This window comes from Mercenaria mercenaria, chromosome 17 (assembly GCF_021730395.1).
Source record: "Mercenaria mercenaria strain notata chromosome 17, MADL_Memer_1, whole genome shotgun sequence".
NCBI lineage: Eukaryota > Metazoa > Mollusca > Bivalvia > Venerida > Veneridae > Mercenaria > Mercenaria mercenaria.
The window spans coordinates 46,624,596-46,649,020 of record NC_069377.1 but is presented as its reverse complement, the minus strand read 5'-3'; the positions used below and the strand labels follow the sequence as shown (position 1 = coordinate 46,649,020).

The following is a 24,425-nucleotide window of genomic DNA, read 5'->3' as shown; positions in this document are numbered from 1 at the left end:
CAAATACAGGTGCTAGAGTAAAGAAATTTGCTGTGACGGGTGTATATTGTGACATTCTTGCACTCTTGTTTTAAACATCTCCTCCTCTGAAACTACTGGTCAGAATTACACCAAACCTGGTCAATAGCATCCTTGCATGGACCTCTATCCAGTTTGTTCAATTTAGCCCCATTTGGGGGCAGCCAGAGCTAAAAGTAGAAAAACCTTAAAAGAACGACTTCTCATGAACTATCTGATGGATCATCAAACTTGGTCTGTAGCATCGTTATAATGTCCCCTCCCTATTTTGCACAAATTGAGGCATTTAGCCTCCTTTAAGAGCCGCTGGAGCTGAAATTAGAAATACCTTTTAAACATCTTTATTGCATCATTATAAGTACGTCTTTAACAAATTTGTTCAATCGGAGACAATTTGCCCCATGTAGGGGCTGCTAGAGTTTGAAATAGAAATACCTTTAAATATCTTATTCTCATGAACTGCCTGATGGGTCTTCATCAGACCTTGTCTGGAGCATCATTATAAAGTCCTTTACCAAGTTTGTCCAGTTGGAGGCGGTTGGCTCCTTTTAGGGGCTACTAGCTAGAGCATAAAATAGAAATACCTTAAATTAAAGTACTTCTTCTCATGGACCGGTTAATGGGTCTTCATCAAACTTGGTCTGTAACAACATTATAAGGTCTTATGCCAAATTTGTTCCAATGGAGGCACTTGGGCCCTTTAATTTTACCACTAGAGTAAAATAGAAATACCTTTAAATGATTTCTTCTGATGGTTACGCATTTTTGGTGCGTGACAGCAAAATATAGAAAATGACTTTTTTGAATGAACAGCTTATTAATAAAGTATTTTCACCAAACCTAGTGATTGCTAAGGCCAGTTCTCTTCAGGTGAGCAACTTTAGTCCATTTGGGCCTCTTTTAATACAACACCGGTTTCAATATATAGAAATATTTAATAAGCTTATGTAATTGCTTGAGCTGATTTAAATGGCACTTGCTTGAAAATCAATGCACAGAAATCAATTTGGCTTTCCCAAGTCTTTAGAAACTGCAGTCAAAGTGATGTAATGAAGTAATTTTAACATGCTGATTAAATATAATGATATTTGTAAAGATTTCAGTTTCGCTAATATTGTTGGCAAATATATAGTTCAAATATTTCACAAGCATGTTATTTGAAAATGGTTGATATCTCTACCATTTTTACCATTTTAGCTGATGGTGTTGAGCTATTGTGATTACTCACAGCCCAGCATCTGTCCGTCCATCTACACTTAAATTCTTCAAACGACATCTGTCGTTGATGAATTAAACTTGGCCTGGATGTTCCTTAGTTGGTCTTATTCCAAATTGTTCAAACCATTCTGCTTTAAGTTGCATAGGGCTGCCAGAGCTAAAAATAGAAAAATCTTCATATGACATCTCCTCCCTAAACTGCTTGTCCGATTTTGAAATAATTTCACACAAATGGTCCTTTGGTAACCCTCTACCAAGATTGTTCAAATTTTTCGGATTTGTCAAAAAAACATGGGCGCCAGGGGGCATGGTCACTTTTCCCTACGTGTATATTGAAATCTTTAAAAAATTTCCTGTATGAAAAAACGGGCTTGATTTTAAAATAATTTCACTCACATATTGTTCATGTGTGACCCTCCTGCCAAGACGGCTCAGATTATTTTATTAACAGATTATTAACTCAGATGAGCACTCTATAGGGTCATCATGGCCCTTCTGTTGAAAGTTTATGCCTGAAAATATTGATTTTATTAAAGAGAACTGACTGAAAACTGTTCATAACATAGTTACAAATGGGAAAAAGAGGCACTTGAAAACCTCAATAACCATAATTCATTTGATGGGAATTTATTTAATAATGTATTTACTGAATTATAAAAGTTTTCATTTTCTGGCCCTTCTGTTGAAAGTTTATGCCTGAAAATATTGATTTTATTAAAGAGAACTGACTGAAAACTGTTCATAACATAGTTACAAATGGGAAAAAGAGGCACTTGAAAACCTCAATAACCATAATTCATTTGATGGGAATTTATTTAATAATGTATTTACTGAATTATAAAAGTTTTCATTTTCTGAGGAAAAGTAATTTTGTATGAGTAACGTAATGATTCACTTGTAAATATTTACCAACATCTGTGTCATTTGTGTAAGTAAGAAGGTGAGACAAATTCGTGGTGTGTCTGAATTCTCCAATCTGTAAAATAAAACGAGTATATTACCGCAAATTAGAGATTCAAAAATTGCATTTCCATCTACCATGTTAATTTACTAAGATTCTGAAGTGGCGCTGCATGCACATAAGCTCAATTTCTCATTTCTTCTGGCTTTAAATGTGTTTAGCTGATATGGAAATCTCTGAAGCTTCATTAAAGTGTACATCATTTACACATAAAACAAACATTAATATTTAACTCTTGTAATGCAGGAGTATCAGAAGAGAATTAGCTTTTGAGATTATAATTATTGATTGGAAAATGTTAAGATTGTGGTATATGCTACTTATGTTCCGAAAGAGGTATATCAAATAAATGTTGATAGAAATGTTTGGAATCTAGGTAGATACATCACTTTATAGATAGCCTGATCATTCAGGTCAATAATACGGTCCTGGACTTGGTTCAGGCATCATATATAGTCCATTTGATCAAAGAATTAGCAAATACGTACCTAGACTGGGTTCTGAGGCATCATAGTCCATTTGATCAAAGAATTAGCAAATACTTACATGGACTGTGTTCAGACACCATATATAGTCCATTTTATGAAAGAATAAGTAAATATGTACCTAGACTGGGTTCAGCCATTATAGTCCATTGAATCAAAGTACATGGACAGGGTTCTGAGGCATCATAGTCCATTGTATCAAAGAATTAACAAATAGGTACCTGGACTGGGTTCTGAGGCATCATAGTCCATTTGGTCAAAGAATTAGCACATATGTACCTAGACTTGGTTCTGGGGCATCATAGTCTATTTTATCAAAGAATTAGCAAATACGTACCTAGACTTGGTTCTGGGGCATCATAGACCATTTGGTCAAAGAATTAGCACATATGTACCTAGACTTGGTTCAGGCATCAATATTAGTCTATTTTCTGAAAGAATTAGCAAATACTTACCTGGGGTTCTTTATTATAATAGGCATCATAGTCCAATATTTGATCAAAGAATTAGCAAATTCGTACCTAGACTTGGTTCAGGCATCATAGTCCATTTGATCAAAGAATTAGCAAATACGTACCTAGACTGGGTTCTGAGGCTTCATAGTCCAGTTAATCAGAGAATTAGCAAATATGTACCTAGACTGGGTTCTGAGACATCATAGTCCATTTGATCAAAGAATTAGCAAATACATACCTGGACTGGGTTCTGGGGCTTCATAGTCCATTTTATGAAAGAATTAGCAAATACGTACCTGGACTGGGTTCTGAGGCTTCATAGTGCATTTTATGAAAGAATTAGCAAAATTTAATACGTACCTGGACTGGGTTCTGAGGCTTATAGTCCATTTTATCAAAGAATTAGCAAATATGTACCTGGACTGGGTTCTGAGGCTTCATAGTCCATTTGGTGAAAGAATTAGCACATATGTACCTAGACTGGGTTCTGGGGCATCATAATCCATTTTATCAAAGAATTAGCAAATTCGTACCTAGACTTGGTTCAGGCTTCATAGTCCATTTTATCAAAGAATTAGCAAATACGTACCTGGACTGGGTTCTGAGGCTTCATAGTCCATTTTATCAAAGAATTAGCAAATACGTACCTAGATTGGGTTCTGAGGCATCATAGTCCATTTTATCGAAGAATTAGCAAATACGTACCTAGACTGGGTTCTGGGGCATCATAGACCATTTGGTCAAAGAATTAGCACATAATTATGTACCTAGACTGGGTTCTGGGGCATCATAGTCCATTTTATCAAAGAATTAGCAAATACGTACCTAGATTGGGTTCTGAGGCATCATAGTGTGTTTGGTCATAGAATTAGCAAATACGTACCTAGACTGGGTTCTGAGGCATCAAGGTCCATTTCGTCAAAGAATTAGCACATGAGTACCTAGACTTGGTTCAGGCATCAGTATTAGTCTATTTTCTGAAAGAATTAGCAAATACTTACCTGGGGTTCTTTATTATAATAGGCATCATAGTCCAATATTTGATCAAAGAATTAGCAAATTCGTACCTAGACTTGGTTCAGGCATCATAGTCCATTTGATCAAAGAATTAGCAAATTCATACCTAGACTTGGTTCAGGCATCATAGTCCATTTGATCAAAGAATTAGCAAATACATACCCGGACCAGGTTCTGAGGCTTCATAGTCTAGTTAATCAGAGAATTAGCAAATACGTATCTAGACTGGGTTCTGAGGCATCATAGTCCATTTGATCAAAGAATTAGCAAATACTTACCTAGACTGGGTTCTGAGGCATCATAGTCCATTTGATCAAAGAATTAGCAAATACATACCTGGACTGGGTTCTGGGGCATCATAGTTCATTTTATGAAAGAATTAGCAAATACGTAGCTTGATTGGGTTCAGGGATCATAGTCCATTTGATCAAAGAATTAGCAAATACCTACTTTGACTTGGTTCAGGCATCATATTTAGTCCATTTGATCAAAGAATTAGCAAAATTAATATGTACCTAGACTGGGTTCTGAGGCATCATAGTCCATTTGATCAAAGAATTAGCAAATACCTGGACTGTGTTCAGACACCATATATAGTCCATTTTATGAAAGAATTAGTAAAAATGTACCTGGACTGGGTTCAGGCATCATAGTCCATTAAATTTTGATCAAGGAATTAGCTTATATGTACCTGGACTGGGTTCTGAGGCATCATAGTTCATTTTATGAAAGAATTAACAACTACGTAGCCAGATTGGGTTCAGGCATCATAGTCAATTTGATCAAAGAATTAGCAAATACGTACTTGGACTGGGTTCTGAGGCATCATAGTCCATTTTATGAAAGAATTAGTAAATATGTACCTGGACTGGGTTCTGGGGCTTCATAGTCCATTAAATTTTGATCAAGGAATTAGCATATACGTACCTGGACTGGGTTCTGAGGCATCATAGTTCATTTTATGAAAGAATTAACAAATACGTAGCCAGATTGGGTTCAGGCATCATAGTCAATTTGATCAAAGAATTAGCAAATACATACCTGGAGCTGGGTTCTGAGGCATCATAGTCTATTTGATCAAAGAATTAGCAAATAGATTCCTAGACTTGGTTCAGGCATCATAGTGCATTTGGTCAAGGAATTAGCAAATACATACCTAGACTGGGTTCAGGCATCATAGTGCATTTGGTCAAGGAATTAGCAAATACATACCTAGACTTGGTTCAGGCATCATAGTGCATTTGGTCAAGGAATTAGCAAATACATACCTAGACTTGGTTCAGGCATCATAGTCCGTTTGGTCAAAGAATTAGCAAGTACATACCTAGACTTGGTTCAGGCATCATAGACTTAGTGCATTTGGTCAAGGAATTAGCAAATACATACCTAGACTTGGTTCAGGCATCATAGTGCATTTGGTCAAGGAATTAGCAAATACATACCTAGACTTGGTTCAGGCATCATAGTCCGTTTGGTCAAGGAATTAGCAAATACATACCTAGACTTGGTTCAGGCATCATAGTGCATTTGGTCAAGGAATTAGCAAATACATACCTAGACTTGGTTCAGGCATCATAGACTTAGTGCATTTGGTCAAGGAGTTAGCAAATACATACCTAGACTTGGTTTATGCATCATAATGCATTTGGTCAAGGAATTAGCAAATACATACCTAGACTTGGTTCAGGCATCATAGTCCGTTTGGTCAAAGAATTAGCAAGTACATACCTAGACTTGGTTCAGGCATCATAGACTTAGTGCATTTGGTCAAGGAATAAGCAAATACATACCTAGACTTGGTTCAGGCATCATAGTGCATTTGGTCTAGGAATTAGCAATAACATACCTAGACTTGGTTCAGGCATCATAGACTTAGTGCATTTGGTCAAGGAATTAGCAAACCTAGACTTGGTTCAGGCATCATAGACTTAGTGCATTTGGTCAAGGTTCTCATGAAGTGTATATCATGTTTATAAGTAACTATTCTGTATATTTACTAATTCTTTGATTCCATGTAACCTTTTATGATTTTTGAAATGTTATCTCTGATATATGAGCTTAGGGCAAAAAAGATTTTTATTTGAGAAACTTCAATGTCAGATTAGCTCAGTAGGTAGAGAGAAAGACTGTTAACACTTCTGTAATTGTCTGGTCCATCATTCAATTTTTGCAATACATTGTAACTTCCGAGAACCGAACGACCTCTGGACCAGCTAAAAAGTTCGGTTTTTGGAAGTTTCTGGAATTCAGAAGTTTGAAAGTTTGTAGGCAAAGTGGACGTGGTGCACAAGAGTTATGTTTTCTTACACGTAGGATGAAAGAGATTTTTATCCTTTTTAATTTTACAAATTCATATTAATTCATTAATTAATTAGATAATTAATTATATAATTAATTATTTACAAACATTTTGGATAATAAATACATAAATAACAAATATAAAAAGAAAGTTTAAGAAACAACAGAACTTTAATAATAGCATTTATGCAAACATTTTCCACTTACATTTTAGCTTGGAGTCCCGAGTTTGTCAACATTAAATTTTAATTAATGTTGATAATGCATAGTTTAATCAATGTAACTGATCATTTAAAACATCTATCTTTCTTTCGTTCAAACATTAAGAAAGGTTTTAACACATAAGATATTTAATTATACCCCCACCAAACATGTTTGAGGGGGGTATATAGGAGTCAGTTTTGTCGCGTTAGTTGCGTCCCATCGCGTCCCGTCCCGTCCCGTCCCGTCGCGTCCCGAAATCTATTATCTCAGTTATTACCAAATGGATTTGATTCAAACTTAAAATACGTGTTCCACCTTATCACCCACATCATGTGACACAAGGTGCATAACTCTGGACACCAAGTTTTCATGAATTATGTCCCCTTTTACTTAGAATTTAAGGTTAATTTTGTTGTATTTTCACTATATCTCAGTTATTACTAAATGGATTTGATTCAAACTTAAAATAGATGTTCCACCTCATCACCCACATCATGTGACATAAGGTGCATAACTCTGACACAATTTTTTTTATGAATTATGCCCCTTTTTACTTAGAATTTAAGGTTGATTTTGATGTATTTTCACTTTATCTCAGTTACTACTGAATGGATTTGATTCAAACTTAAAATAGATGTTCCACCTCATCACCCACATCATGTGACACAAGGTGCATAACTCTGACACCAAGCTTTCATGAATTATGTCCCCTTTTACTTAGAATTTAAGGCTAATTTTGTTGTATTTTCACTATATCTCAGTTATTACTAAATGGATTTGATTCAAACTTAAAATAGTTGTTCCACCTCATCACCCAGATGATGTGACATAAGGTGCTTAACTCTGAAATAATTTTTTTATGAATTATGTCCCCTTTTAATTTAAATTTAAGGTTGATTTTGATGTATTTTCACTATATCTCAATTATTACAAAATGGATTTGATTCAAACTTAAAATAGATGTTCCACCTCATCACCCACATCATGTGACACAAGTTGCATAACTCTGACACCAATTTTTCATGAATTATGCCCCTTTTTACTTAGAATTTAAGGTTAATTTTGATGTATTTTCACTATATCTCAATTACTACTGAATGGATTTGATTCAGACTTAAAATAGATGTTCCACCTCATCACCCACATCATGTGACACAAGGTGCATAACTCTGACACTATTTTTCTTGAATTGTGTCCCCTTTTACCTAGAATTAATGTTAATTTTGATGTATTTTCACTATATCTCATTCTGATTGGCTTAGAGCCAAAGGGAAGTAACCTTTTTTAACCTTTGTACTGAGTTTCTTCCTCTTAAATTCCAGGAATTAGTCTATTTTTAGAAATCCTATTTTTAGATTTTCAATCTTTTTTATTATAAGTCCTATGTAAAAAGTAAAAACATTTTTCTGTGGTAACATGGGTCGGTAAGACACTTCTTTGTATTCACTTTTAGTGTATCTCTAATATTGGAGATTTAATATATTTACTAGTATTACTATACTAGTATTATACTAGTATTACTTATATGTGGAAGCCCAGGATGAAGTACTCCAAAGTATTTTTAAGATTCCTTATGGTTGCCATTCTTCTGTGACAAGACCGTATGGTGGGGGTATGAGTCACTCCTGTGACAGTTCTAGTTCATCAAGTTTTCATAAATTGAATACAAATGAAAATAATCGCTTATTACTTCCTTACTTTTGCATCAAATGATCATTGCGATTATATAACATGTCAAAATAAATGCGCACTGCTAATGAATAAACAAAAGAACATGTTCACAGCGTTTCTGGATTATCAGGTGACACTTTTCATCCAGGAAATAGTTTGCTGTTTGGTTTTCAGAAGTCAATTTTAGTGTTTAAATATAACGGTGCTTCAAAAATCGTCCGGTTTTCAGAATTCGCAAGTTCCGATTTTTAGAGGTTAAAAATATATAGAAATAAGAAAAGAAAAAAACGGGACCTTGAGTTGACGTGCTGATTTAAGAGGTTTCCGTTTTTCAGAAGGTCCGGTTTTCGGAAGTTACACTGTACCATTTAATATTCCAAGGGGTGTTCACTGAAAAGTTACTGACAGAATAGCGAACAGTGCAGGCCATGATCAGCCTGCATGGATGTGCTGGCTAATCTTGGTCTGCACTGGTCACCAAGGCAGAATCACTTGCTGACATAAGGCTAAAAGTTAATTGAGAGGTAGTGAGTTAGATCCCTGAGACTTGGTGAATGGTTTTGGATACAGTTGAGAGAAGATATTATCCGTCTTCTAGGTTTGATTCATGTAGGGAGAATGACTCTGCGAGAAAAATTACTGATAATGAAATTAGCGCCTCTGATTAGGTTATTTTATTGCAGTCAGTCAGTCAGTCAGTGGAAATACCTTTGAAAAACTGTAATATCCAGGTCAAAAAATGAAAATCCAGTTAAACCTGCCATTGGCATGGAAAATTGTTACTATTATAAAGTTGCCCTACTTTGTCAAGCATTGACATTCTTACTTGGGGCAAGAACGGACAGAAACTGCGTCAGTGTTTCAATGTTTGAGGCAAATTAATTCGTGCTTTTCCAATTTCTAGAAAATGTGTATAGCTTTAGATCAAGTTTGTCCTAGAAGTATGCTATTGACCTTGTGTCATAGTTCCAGAAAATATCAGAGTTGGCAGAAAACAGGCTCCCAGATGAAATAGAAAAAAGAATGAAATTCAGGAAAGGTTATCTGCACTAAATTAACAGTATTTGCATATCTGAAGCATCAGATACCGGTAGGTTATTTCTAGGCACATTTTTGAATTGATTGACCCGTGGCAAAGTAGCATTTTGAGACCATATCAACCTCTGAAATCTGTGTTTTTTTCCTACTTCCAAACAATAAACAGATCTCCAAACTTACTAAGTTTTTAGTAGTTTGATTTTAAAAAGATGTTGTTGAATTGTTTTGGCGTAGGTTCACATTTTTTGCGAAATTTATAAATGCTAAAGCTTTTTAACGTTGGATACTTGTGTATCATTAATTAATTATTAAATGAGTAGGTCAAGAACCATAACTCTCTGTTGCATTTAGTCAGAATTATGGCTGTTTTTAAAATAGTAATTTAAAGTTTAACTTTTTGTTCAGGTCCATTTTTTTGTGGTAAAAACTGTAGCTTTGAAACTTGATAAAAATGTTTATAATCAGTTATGTAAATTGAGTAATGAGGCCAAGAACTGTAACTTTCTTGTGTATTTATTGAAATTATGACCATTGGTATTAAATAATCTCGGAATAAAAAATCATAATTATGTGTTACGATTGTTTTAAGAACCCTTAACTTTTTTGATACCACCTGCCTGTAAATTAGAAATAAATAAGAATCACTATGCTAAAACAATATTTAAGATTATTTTCTTTGGCTAGAGATACATGCTTAATGAAATATTTAAAGCAAGGCAGGAAAATTAATTCTTATTTCTAACCGGAGTATGAAGTGAGCTTTTAGAATTGTTGGATCGTCTGCCCTCCCTCTGTCAGCCCCAGTTCACTTGTTGATACTCTTAACCTTTATCGTTCTGGACACGATTGATTCTGCCTTTGCGACCTGTGTAGATCATGGTCAGCCTATACATCTGTGCAGTCTGATCATGATCTGCATGCACTGCCCGCCATTCAGTCAGTATCTTTTTGGTAAGCATCCCTTTTAACAGTAAATGGTTCTGTTAAAACTGAAAGATGGACAAGTTTATCATAGAAATATAGCAGGGTAAGAGTTAAATGAAGTTGTAGGGATACAGTTAAGCTTTTTAAGCTCACTTGAGCGCTCAAGGTCAGGTATTATGACTGGTCATTGTCCAGGTGCGTTGGTGTGCATTGTCCGTCAACATTTGCTTGTTAATTTTACACTCTAGGGGCCACAGTTGTGACCCAGTCTTTATGAAACTTGGTCAGAATGTTTGTCTTGATGATCTCTAGGTCAAGTTCGAAACTGGGTCATAAGGGGTCAAAAACTAGGTCAGTAGGCCAGATCAAAGGAAAAGCTTGTGAACACCCTAGAGGCCACAGTTGTGACTCAATCTTTATGAAACTTGGTCAGAATGTTTGTCTTGATGATTTCTAGGTCAGCTTTAAATCTGGGTCATTTGGGATCAAAAACTAGGTCACCCGGTCAAATCAAAGGAAAAGGTTGTGAACACTCTTGAGGCCACAGTTGTGACTCAATCTTTATGAAGCTTGGTCAGAATGATTGCCTTGATAATCTCTAGGTTAAGTTCGAAACTGGGTCATGTGGGGTCAGAAACTAGGTCAGTAGGCCAGATCAAAGGGAAATCTTGTTAACACTCCAGAGACCACAATTGAAGTTTGAAACACATGAGAATTGGTCAGAATGTTTGTCTTGATGACCTCTAGGTCAAGTTAGAATCTGGGTCATGTCGGGTCAAAAACTAGGTCGCTTGGCGAGATCAAAGGAAAATCTTGTTTACACTCCGGAGTCCACAGTTTAAGTTTGAAACTCATGAGAATTGGTCAGAATGTTGCTCTTGATGACCTGTAGGTCAATTTTGAATTTGCGTCATGTTAGATCAAAAACTTAACCATCCAGTCAAATCAAAGGGAAAGCTTGATAACACTCTAGAGGCCACGTTTATGACCATATCTTCATGAAATTTGGTCAAAATGTTTATCTTGATGATTTTTAGCTCATTTTCGAATCTGGGTCATCTAGGGTCAAAAACTAGGTCACCTGTTAAAATAAAAGAAAACCCATGTGTATGCAATAGGGGCTGCATTTTTCATTTGAAGTGCATGAAACTTTGTCAGAATATTTGTCTGCATGAAATCTCAAATGAATTTTTATCTGGGTTACATGGGGTTAAAAACTAGGTCACCACGTCAAAGAATAAGCTTGTTTACACTCTAGGGGCCACATGTTTTATTCTATCTTTATACAACTTGGTCAGAATGTTTTTTTATCAGAAAGTCTTGGATGATTTTAAATCTGGGTCACGTGGGGCCAAAAACTAGGTCACTAGGTCAAATGAATGGAAAAGCTTGTATACACTCTAGAGGCCACTTTTTTTTACTCCAATCCTCCCAAAACATTGTCAGAATGTTCGTTTTTATAGAATCGTAGACAAGCACGAATCTGGGTCATGTGGGTCAAAAACTAGGTCACTAGGTTAAATCAAAGAAAATACTTGAAAATACACTCAAGAGGCCACATTTTTGGTTCAATCTTAATGAAAATTGGTCAGAATATTTGTCTCCATGAAATCACTAGGTCAAACATGTTTACACTGTTATGGTGTTTTTCTTAGGTGAGCGACCTAGGGCCATCTTGGCCCTCTTGTTTCTATAACAGGATATAATTAATTTTTGTTCAACTTATCTTTTATCATTTTTCTGAAGATCAGAACTTTATTAAAGAGTTTATGAGGTAATAAAACCGGTCTATTGAGAATGAATTGTAGTTGATTATGACCTTCAGATTAACAGAATTGCTTATATATCATCTATTATTTTCTGAAACATATTATGGTTACATGACCTCTGTCAATGAATGATAATAAATAAAAAAACTAATTCCAGCAGAATGAGGGGTTGTCAGGGGTCTAGCTAGGTCCAAATTTTTGGGAGAAGTCACTTCTCCCTCAAGCTGTTTTAGGGAGAAGTGGGGAGACTTTAGGGAGAAGTGGGAAGACTTTCTACCGCAATGATGTTGAGTGATTCGAAAGGTGGCTGTAATTTTCTTGTTTCTTGATAAAAAACATTGATGTGACCGTTCATTTTCTTAGCTAGATCATTTCCCATACAGTTGTTATGGTTTTCTTACAAAATTCTGAAAAAAGTCGTTTTCAAAATTCAAGCCGATGCTATAAATGTAACACGCCGAATTTTGGTTATATCTTGTACATGTATGAAGTGTTTATTATTAACACCGAGCAAAGAAGTAGAAGTGTATTTATTTTTTATAGCGCTTTGCACCGAGTCATTCACCGAAGAATGTCAGTATTTCACTCGAAATATAAAACTGAAAGTAAAATGTGTACAGTAATCTAGAAATACATATTCAAATAAATTCATCGATGGGAGTCAATTTAACTTAGTTAATACATTACATGTCGTTCTTTTATCATAGATAACAAATAATTGTGAACCATATTCCAATTAATCGCATAGTTAATCAGCAGTTTCTTTAATAAAACTTTTTTTGCACTCGAACATGTTGACAATTAACGCGAAGTGTCAAAGACGTAAACGCGGCGCTGATTGGCTTAACACAATAGACTCTGGTGTATCGGATAATTTGATTCGCTTTCACACTTCTCGGCATAATCTCGCAAGTACCTGAGGTAGGCGGAGCTTAAATTATGCTGCCGGTGCGTGTGTTTGTGTATTCGACACTCATTATGACACGGTGCAAATTGTCAACAGTCTGGGTAGCAGTAATTAGCGAGTGCGGAAATCAGTAATAGCGAGTGCGGAAATCAAAGAAAATCGGGCGACTTGCATTTCGCTTTGAGGTTAGATTTGAGCGAAGTTTGAATTTCTAGAGCGCCTATTTCGCTCAAGTCGCCCAGTCGCGAGAGCCCTGGTTGTATAGAGTAATATACCTTTAATCAATATCTAACCTAGAACCACCCTTCCAGTAATAGGAATTGATCTGCAGAATCAGTTCAATTGCTTATCCCTGATTAACCTTTAGCATGCTAGGTAAATTGTCGTCTGCTGGAAATGTCGTCTTCTAAAATTGTTAAGTTCATTCAATTTGCTCCAAAATTGGAAGAAATATTGTCAGAGTAGCAAACAGCTTGGAACCTGATCAGACGCCGATTTAATCGGCGTCTGATCTGGTTCCAAGCTGTTTGCAAAGGCTGTTAAATTCGCCTGCAGCAGGCTAAGGGTTAAATAAACCACAATCATAAGGCATTTGTAGTTTATAAGGTACTAAATGAAAGAAGCAGGTGCAAAATGTTTCATGCTAAGGTGCCATAATGGATTTCTTTAAGTAAAACATGCTTTAATTAAGCCTGTTCCAGTGTCTTTTCAGATTTGTTAGTTGCTAGCTTCTGTATAAATTATTCCACACTGATGGTTTGGTAAGAAAAGAGACTGTAATAATATTTGGTTCCTTAGCACAATTCTTTCCAGTAAGAAAAATCTTGATAATAACGATTGAAATTGTTATTTTTCAGTTCCTGTTGCTACCATTAAAGAAGTACGAAGCGGGAAAACAACAGATGCATTGAAAAACAAAGAAATTGCTGGAATTTATCCAGATGAATGTGCCTTCTCAATCGTTTTTGGGGACAATTTTGAGTCTATGGATTTGATTGCAAACACACCTGACGAAGCAAATATCTGGGTGACAGGACTTACCTGTCTCATTAACACACAGACCACTGGCTCAATGACATGTAGGTATCAATTTGGTAAAATATATTCTGGCCAGAAACAAAGTTAAACTGATGACTGTTGATAAATGGTCTGTTAGGTTTTAGATAAAAAAAAACATATAGTGTATGTCTATGGTGACATTCCAGCAAGGAAAACCCCAATGCTCCTACCTTTTGGATGGGCACCTTGGAATAAAATCATGGATCTTCCAAAAGTTTACTGAATAACTTTCTAACATGATGACTGATAAGTGTTTAAAGTCAGCAGTCATAATCACTCAGCTATTGAGGCTGCAAAATAATTACAATTATACCATTTATTTTTTCTGCAAATATTCATCAAATGATGTCAGTCTGCCTTCTGGCTTTGGGTCTTCTTACATGGGAAAGCTTGGAGTTACACAAAATGATATAGAGTCGGTGCTCTCCATATAATATACAACTGATCCTACTTGCTTTATTCAGTATGCTTAAAAGTTCATTGGGGCAATTTGTGTATAAAAAGAATTGCAACCGCGACTGCCTGAACAATGATTGTAAGAAGCCACTAAAGTTTTTCTGTATCTCTGTGATTCTGGCAGGTATCAAAATTTCAATTTCATACATCATATCTGTACTTCAAGGTAAATGGGATGTGGATTCTCCAGTTTGGCACTATAATATAATAACACTGCATTCGTAATTTTTTTTTTAGATAGCCTATGACTGCTAAATCATGCAGACAACATTCTCATGTCACAAAAATGTAAAGCAGTTCACTATGCCTCAGCATGTTATTACAAATTAAACCATGCCAAGAATTTTAGTATGGTGCCTTACCATAAGTGCTACCATGTCAATTAGTGCATGTATTAAAATGTTTTACCCATTGTCCCTAGAGAAAAGAATGAAACTAGCTGCTTACAGCCATTCCTCATCAAAGAGAATGTAAACATTTTTGTGAAATGTCAGCACAAATGTTCCCAGATATTATTGTAATTTGCATTTTCACTTAAAGTGCAACATTTACAGAGCAAATTCCATTGGGATAACTTTAGTATAGAGGGAGGCTAATTTACTAAGAATAGAGTATATAATTATGAGGTCATTAAAAGTTGAAAGAAGAGGAAGTATAATGTTTTGGTCATGCATGATGGTCACTAGATCTATAGCTGTTAGTAAGTAACTGGAGAATTGGCTGTCGAACTTCACAGGAATATTTTTTACGGTCATAGAATTCCTTTAGTTTTAAAGGTCTGTAGGTCAAAGGTAAAGGTCACAGTGACTTAAAAATGTTGTGGGATAAATAACTGGTTGTGACTGTCAAGTTTCATAGGATTATTATCTTTGGTCTGTAAATCAAGAACACTGTGACCTTGAGACTGTTAACTGGTGATTTACTCAGAAATTCGGGTCAAATGTCATCAAACTACCTGTAGTTAGTAGATAATTCATGTTTTATTGCAAGTCAGTAGGTCAAAGGTCAAGGACAGAATGTTGCTGGGATTTCTTATAAGTAGCTGGAGCACACCTTTGCTTATGTCCATCATTCTTCACAGGATGTTCAGTAGATGGCCTCAACTGATTTATGAGTCCGTAGATTGAAGGTCAAGGTCACAGTGACCTTTGGACTGAAATCAGTTTCTGATCAGTAACTGGAGAAATCATGGAGCTTTGTAAGATAATTTCATTTTCTCAGTAAACTGTTCTAATTGTTTTGGGGACTCAGTAAATGAAAAGTCAAGGTCATAGTGGCTTTAATGCTGAAAACTGTATCCAAACTATAACTGGGGAATAATGGCCCTTAGACTAAAATGTAAAATGCTGTAAAATGCCTACATTTATAAGATGACCCTATTTTTAGGGGTCATTAGTTTGAAGGTCAAGGTCACTGTGACAGTGGTGCTCTGAATGGTTTTCATCAGTGACTGTAGAAGTAAAATGATACTCTGCGGTCATAAGATGACTTGCACTGTTTCGGTCAAAGATGAAGGGGTACTGCCTACTTGAGACTGGAAATTACATATCCAGTGACCTCACTGGATTTCATCCTAGGTGGGCATACATGTTCATTAGGAATGATTTATTGCCCCCTCCATTTTAACATGTATCTCTTTAAGGAGCTAAATGACTTCAAAATCTGTAAAGAACATTCTTAAATTATTGAGCTATTCTCAGTTTTGATAGGTCACAGTTTTGTAAGCATATTTTAAAGTTTTCTAACTTTATAATTAAGATTTATTTACTGTGAAATAAGACAGTGCCAGAAGTCTCCCCCACATATACCAGCACTCCAGAGACAAAATTGTGCTTGTGATCACAGATATTGTATTGATTCAGTATGTACGTGGGGGATCACATCAGAATTAATGTCAAAATATGAATAACAAAAGATATTGATAAAAACATCTGTAGGTGTTTAAAAATGCTGCGAAATACTACTATTTTGCATCACTGTTATACGGTGTGGCAGACAGGGTAAGCAATGAATGTTGCTATATGATTCAACTAAATCACATTGTTTATATGAGCCACGCCATGAGAAAACCAACATAGTGGGTTTGCAACCAGCATGGATCCAGACAAGCCTGCGCATCCGCGCAGTCTGGTCAGGATCCATGCTGGTCGCTAACGGTTTCTCTAATTACTATAGGCTTTGACAGCGAACAGCATGGATCCTGACCAGACTGCGCAGATGCGCAGGCTGGTCTGGATCCATGCTGGTCACAAACCCACTATGTTGGTTTTCTCATGGCGTGGCTCATATATCTTTCAATAACATTCAATTTCTCAATGTAAGAAAAGGCATAAATCTGTATGTGTGGTGCTTTAATTGGAGAGATCTGCCAGTATGATGTATTACCTTTTACTCCAGGGACTCTCTGACTTCCACTTTGTTGTTTAAGGGAGGCTGGTTGTTAAGTAAATAACTGGCTGCCAATTTTTGAGTTATGTCTGAAAGACATTATAGCCCAGGGGGCTTGTCATATTTAATAATGTGTAACTTCTCATACTTAATTTATATATGACCTGAATAATTCCCAGCTGTTGTCTGTTACAAGTTCATCTTTAATTTAGAGGAGAAATTTTAGAGATAAGGTTCATTGAGGTTTTAAAGAGGTTACTATGATGCATCAACAGTTTCAAGATTATTTTTGTTTCTTTTTGTCTTTTTTTTTTAATTGAGAAAATACTTATTATATTTTCAGAAACAGTCAATAAGTTGAAGGTTTCATATAGAAAATCTCTTGAACTGTGTTATTTTAGTTTTGTTAGTCTATTAAATGCCAATTTTTAGCATTTCTCTAGTCTGTTCTCTGCAAGTAGCTAACAGCATATCCGCATGAAACAGTGGTTGAGGATTTAAGTTTTGTGGCATACCAACACAATGCAGGTTATATATATTATAGTGCCAAACTGGAGAATCCACATCCCATTTACCTTGAAGTATAGATATGATGTATGAAATTGAAATTTTGATACCTGCCAGAATCACAGAGATACAGAAAAACTTTAGTGGCTTCTTACAATCATTGTTCAGGCAGTCACGGTTGCAATTCTTTTTATACACAAATTGCCCCAGAACCACCTTGGACAGAGGTCTAGGAAGAATGTGTTTAAACAACATCAAACCATTATGCAGAACATTTGACAACTTGACTGGTGGTTTAGTACTTGACTCGCGCATCAGATTATTTTGTGAAGCCCAATTTTGAAATTCTGGGACTGGACTCAATACTTAGTTTTACAAAGTGTTCTTATTACTGATCATGAAGGAACTCAGTATGCTCCCCTGAACCCCTTTATCACTGTGGCATATATATATATATATATATATATATATATATAACTTTACTATACCGTAGAAGTGGGCAGATATACGTTTCATCATTAGATTCAATCCGTAAAGGACCGTAGAAGTGGGCAGATGTACCCGTAAAAGTGGGCAGACTAACGGTACTGGAATTGAAAAGAATCTGCCCAGATTTACGGGCTTGGTGATTTATATATATATATATATATATATATATATATATATATATATATGACTTAATTATGTTTATCATTGGTATAGACCAATCAGTAGTTCAATACTTAATTTGCTGTGTCAAAACTTGAAGAAAAACAATGAATATTAAATTTTATTTTTGATATCCTGTAAAAACACTTACTGAATGAATAACCAGTCAGTAAGTGTATACTTAATATGAGCAATAGCGTTATTTCACAACAAAAGCGAAATGCACTGAAAAATATTGCTTAAAATATGCCTGATCTTGATAATGAACCTTCAATATGATACTATGTCAAGTACTTGTTTCCTATTTCCTCAATACATTATAATCTGCTGAATTTTTTAACATTAATTAGATTGTTGATTAGAAATTACATTTATTTAATAAGGCATCGTATGTCTTATTTTTGGCACACTTGAGCATTATAATTTTCAGTATTATTAGTTGATATCTCATGAAAAATTTTGCTTAATTCCTTCGGTTTTAAAACAGATTTTTACAGAATGACGGTTTCTCAAATGAGTACTGGTTGGGAACCATTTTCCGGACAGGACCAGTTTCCGGACACATGCAATATCCGCTTTATTACGTTGTTATTCATGTTATTGTTTTATCTAGAACATTTAGATGTTTGTTCTTCATGTCTACAACAAACCATTATTTTATAAGGCTGTATAATGTTTGGGTTTTTGATGATAACTCACCTGCATTTACGAAACAACTTTCTGTCTTAACGGGGCATGAAGATAGCATTGCGCATGCGCGGTAGTTCACACATACTGAGATATCAAGTGTGGAAGAAATAATCAAACTACATAATGATTGTCTGCTGATAACTTGTTCTACTTTTAATTTCACGCTAAATGTTAGTTAAAATGCAGGGCTGTCGATTTTTGCACTAATTTTATTCTATTTCTATTGGAATTATCAAGGATTCGTGTTAGACGAAATTCGAGTTTTTTATAGTCAACCTCGGTTTGCTTTCGTAGCTGCTATTGAACGTCGGGTTATGTTTCAAGTGCAATTTTGAAGAGATGAATGATTAAAAAATGTGTAGAAATAGTTTAATTACTTATTTTGATATGAAATTAACAACAAAACACCGTCAAAATATTTGTCCGGAAACTGGTTTACCTGACGGGAAAAATACCTCATTTTAGTGACCCCATTTGAGGCCCCACGGAACCCATATTTAACGTCACAACGCGATGCTGATTACAACATCGGATGCAGAAGGGGCTGAAGTTTGTGCAGTGTGGACTTCATTTATGTCAAATATTTTTTTTAAGAATTAATGGAGCCGAAATGTGAAAATGTGTCCGGAAAATGGTTCCCAACCAGTATACTGATATGAAATTGAAAGTAGTTTTACTTTACCTACAGTCAGTTTACAGTTTGTACAAATAAGTGTTGTTTGTTAAAAGAGTACTCCTAGAATGTTAAAAGAACTCCTAGAACTCATTGAAACACTTTGTTTTACTGTTTTATTAATATTAAATGAACGGTTTCTGGCATTGATGAACGGTTTCTGGCATTTTAAGTATTGACTTTCTAGTTCAAATAATGCTAAAAGAAGAATAACTGTTTTGTTTTATTTTTGATTGGTTCAGTTCACTTATTGAATGGCTTGTTGGTCAGTGTAAAAGCTTAGAGTGCTCAAGTTCAGTAGTTATTTTCTATTCATTCAATAAGTGTTTTATTACATGATGTCAGAAATAGATTTCAGAAAGCTTTTTTTCAAGGTTTGACTTTAGCCTATTAAACTTTAGACCAGTCATATATCACAAACTATGGAGAGAGTTTGCATAATTACATGTTTAGAAAAGCATTTCTTCCAATATTTGACATGCACTTATATTTTTAGTCATAAAGGGAGGTAATAAAAAAAGAATCAATTCAATAATACTTCTGTGCTGATAAAACTCTGTTCATACTTTATGACATAATATGAGATAATGATTGCTAAAAGTAGCAAATAACAAGAAACTGATGTATGCTATGTTCCTATTAAAAAGTGTAGTACCGGCATATTAAAATCAAATTTAAGTTTTATAACCTTCCATTTAGAAAGTCATGCTTTTGGTTATGATTTTTCTTAACTCAAAGTTTCAGACTATCTCAGTGTCACTATAGACTGGTCATTGCAATGTGTTTTTAGCTCATCTGATTTTTTGAAAAAAAATGATGAGTTATTGTCATCACTTGAGCGGTTGTCGGCGTCGGCGTCGGCGTCGGCGTTGCCTGGTTAAGTTTTATGTTTAGGTCAACTTTTCTCCTAAACTATCAAAGCTATTGCTTTGAAACTTGGAATACTTGTTCACCATCATAAGCTGACCCTGTATAGCAAGAAACATAACTCCATCTTGCTTTTTGCAAGATTTATGGCCCCTTTTGTACTTAGAAAATATCAGATTTCTTGGTTAAGTTTTATGTTTAGGTCAACTTTTCTCCTAAACTATCAAAGCTATTGCTTTGAAACTTGGAATACTTGTTCACCATCATAAGCAGACCCTGTACATCAAGAAACATAACTCCATCTTGCTTTTTGCAAGAATTATTGCCCCTTTTGGACTTAGAAAATCAGTTTTCTTGGTTAAGTTTTATGTTTAGGTCAGCTTTTATCCTAAACTATCAAAGCTATTCCTTTAAAACTTGCAACACTTGTTCACCATCATAAGCTGACCCTGTACAGCAAGAAACATAACTCCATCCTGCTTTTTGCAAGATTTATGGCCCCTTTTGGACTTAGAAAATATCAGATTTCTTGGTTAAGTTTTATGTTTAGGTCAACTTTTTCTCTTAAACTATCGAAGCTATTGCTTTAAAACTTGCAACTCTTGTTCACCATCATAAGCTGACCCTGTACAGCAAGCAACATAACTCCATCCTGCTTTTTGCAATAATTATTGCCCTTTTTGGACTTAGAAAAATCATTTTCTTGGTTGAATATTATGTTTAAGTCAACTTTTCTCATAAACTATCAAAGCTATTGCTTTAAAACTTGCAACAGTTTTTCACCATCATAAGTGGACACTGTACATCAAGAAACATAACTCTATCCTGCTTTTTGCAAGAGTGATGGCCCTTTTTAGACTTAGAAAATCATGGGTAGGACAATATTTCTATTATACAAAAAAAATCAGATGAGCGTCAGCACCCGCAAGGCGGTGCTCTTGTTTTTAAATTAACACAATTTGAAAAAAAGATATCTAGCTGTATGTGATATGCAAGATCTAGTCACCAGTTATGAGGAAACCAGTATATCATGGTGGTATAAGAAGATGTTTCCAATGAAGTCTTTAATTATTAACCTTTCAAACACAACTGATTAAAATGCTTTTTTTGGAGTACTTTAGTGATTCTGTTCAGGAAACTAAGGAAATTGTATTCTGTTCATTTGCTTTAATTAAATGCATTTGTGATTACTCTGTTCTCAGATACAGTTGCCTACTTTTAAAATGCTGTATTGCTGTTTTTGATAGGCACTTAATACTCCAGTCTTGTTTTTCGTTTTTTTATTTTAGATTATTCCCATTGACATTGTTAATGACTTTTTCAATTTTTTTTTTTTTTTCAGAACTAAAATTTTTTTGATCATTTTCATTCCCTAAGGTAGTTGATAGAACATTCAGTTACAAGAAGCTGTCTAATAATTTGCACGTTTTTAAGCTGTTTGCAAGATTCGTGGAACCAATAATGTCTCTAAATATTCTCAAAATGTCGAAAAGATTTTTGTTGTTTTATTGCCATAGGAAAAAATTTATCAGCAATTTTTTGGTAAAATCTTTTATATTAATATGTTGTAGATTTGTTTTGAATTACATAATTTATTTGTGTGTTAGTTCATTAGAATATAAGTGAGTTTTGTTAGGTTAACACCTACATTTTTTTTGCCCCCACCACTCAGTGGAGGGGGCATATAGCAGGTCCACCCCTCTCCAAAGAAAGTTTGTGACGTGCCTAGCACAAAAAGTTTTTGATATAAATTGATGAAACCTTGCATGAGTCTTTATCATGACTTGCGCACCACATTTTTCATCTGGTTTCGCCCCCTATTTCCAGAGTAATTAAATGCCCCTGAAATAGTCAAAAATGCACATTTTCACCTTGTGAGGCATCTAGCTCAAAAAGTATTTCATATAAATTGATGAAAACTTGCATGAGTCTTTATCATGGTATAAACTTGCGCACCCCCTATTTTTCGTCTGGCTCCACCCCCTATTTCCAAAGTTATGGCCCCTGAAATAGTCAAAAATGCACATTTTCACCTAATGACGTGCCTAGCTCAAAAAGTATTTGATGTAAATTCAAGAAACATTGCATCAGTTTTTATCATGATGTGACATTGCACACTTGGCATTCGTCTTGATATTTTAGCTCTTATTGCAGAGTTATAGGCTTATAGCCATTTTAATAGCCAAAATAGTGGATTTTTTGTTTGTGATGCTCATAGCTCCAGAAGTATATGGCCTAGAATAATGAATCGATCCTTTATATAAAATGTTTCTTGAGGCTATACCCCCTGAAGACTGCAAACATTCGAATTATTTCCCCTTATTTGTGACAAATATACCAGTGAGGGCACACCCTGGGTCCTACAGACACATTCTAGTTATAGAAAGGGAAAAGATTGAAGGAAGCGTTTGCGGGAAGTTTAGAAAACTGTACAAGACAATTTGAAAAGAAAGAAAAGGCTGTGACATGCCTTTGTTTTAGAAAAGAAGTTGAGTTTCTTTATTATGTTTAGAGTTTCATCAATGTATTGAAGTTCATAGAATCTAGCCTACCGTTCTGTAAACAGACTTAATTAGGGTAGCATATTGCAACATTTACTTTTGTTGACTGACTAATCAAGTCTAATCTAACCCTTACCCTGCTAAATTTCTATAATGAACTTATCCATCTTTTAATTTGGGCAGTACCATTAACTGTTAAAAGGGGTGCTTACCAAAAAGATACTGACTGAATAGCAAACAGTGCAGATCATGATCAGACTGCACAGATGTGCAGGCTGTTCATGATCTACACTGGGCGCAAAGGCACAATCAATCGCGTCCAGCATGAAGGCTAAGTATAAATATTGGTGTAAAATAGCTGTTAATATTTTGTTACATTATGTATTTCAGCACCGGAAGAAGCTATTGAAGAAATGCAGCAAATGAGAGACAAGTATCCTTTTCTACATAATTATAGACAGTTTGAAGGTCTTTGAGACATGTCAGTTCCCGCCCAACACAGCTGAAAGACAGTGGTCTACTGTATGTACACCTTTAAGCAGGCTGTTCATCTATTCTTTGGCCAGTTGTGAAATGGCTGGATCAAGTCACCAGTGGTTTGCAGCCATTTTTTGCTTTACAATGATCCTGTACATGTTGCCTTTATCATTAACTTTATACATTAGACAGGGTTTTAACTCCAAGACTGATGAACTTTCAAAAAGACAATAAAAAGGAAAGGTGCACATACAGGAGAGGTGAAATTCAGGCTAATGAAAAACTTGGCTATAATTTGATGCTGTAATGTCTGCCACATGCCAAAGTTTAGAAAATTGTCTGTAACACCTTTTCTTTTCTATTTCTCAGAATTTGACTAGAAGTTCAACCTTGAATTTATTTCCTTGGAATTTTTTCTTACAATTTCTTATTTGGGTAAATTTAGTAGAAATATTATTATTTTTGTGTCCCCCATGAGTGGTTGGGGGCATATAGATTTGGTCTTGTCCGTGCGTCCGTCCGTCCGTGCCCGCGAAATGATGGTTAAGTGACTGAATAATGGTACTTTTCTTTGATATTGTACATTCATTCCGTTCTGTTTATGTAGACTATGTTTCTTTTTATGTGACTGTTAGAACCATTAGAGTATGACCAAAGGGGAGTCACATAAAGACCGTGTCGTAGAACTTCCTGTGTCGCCGTCCGTCGTCCGAATTCGTGCCGCCTAGTTCAAAAAGTATTTGATATAATTAATGAAACCTTGCATGAGTCTATCATGATAAGAACTTCGCATTCTATTTTCGTCTGGTCCCCCCTATTTTTAGAGTTATGGCCCCTGAAATAGTCAAAAATGCACATTTTCGCCTTGTGACATGCCTAGCTCAAAAAGTATATGATGTAGATTCATGAAACCTTGCATGAGTCTTAGTCATGATATGAACTTGCGCACTTCCTAATTTTGATTTTGGTCTACCCCCTATTTTTAGAGTTATGTCCCCTGAAATAGTCAAAAATGCCCATTTTCACCTTGTGACACACTAAGCCCAAAACGTATTTCATATAGATTCATGAAACGTTGCATGAGTCTTAGTCATGATATGAACTTGCGCACCTCCTATTTTTTGTCTGGCTCCACCCCCTATTTTCAGGGTTGTGGCCCCTGAAATAGGCAAAAATGCCAATTTTCACCTTGTG

The 24,425-nt window shown here is 35.3% G+C and overlaps 1 protein-coding gene across 1 annotated transcript in view; it reads left to right on the top strand.

The window, feature by feature from the left end:
- LOC123536068 (inactive phospholipase C-like protein 2) overlaps positions 1–24,425 on the top strand; it is a 217,652-nt gene that overhangs the window by 54,518 nt on the left and 138,709 nt on the right. The window contains exons 3-4 of the mRNA XM_045318863.2: positions 13,823–14,044; positions 23,145–23,187. Of these exons, the coding sequence (XP_045174798.2) occupies positions 13,823–14,044; positions 23,145–23,187 (265 nt within the window). The remainder of the gene's footprint in view (positions 1–13,822; positions 14,045–23,144; positions 23,188–24,425) is intronic.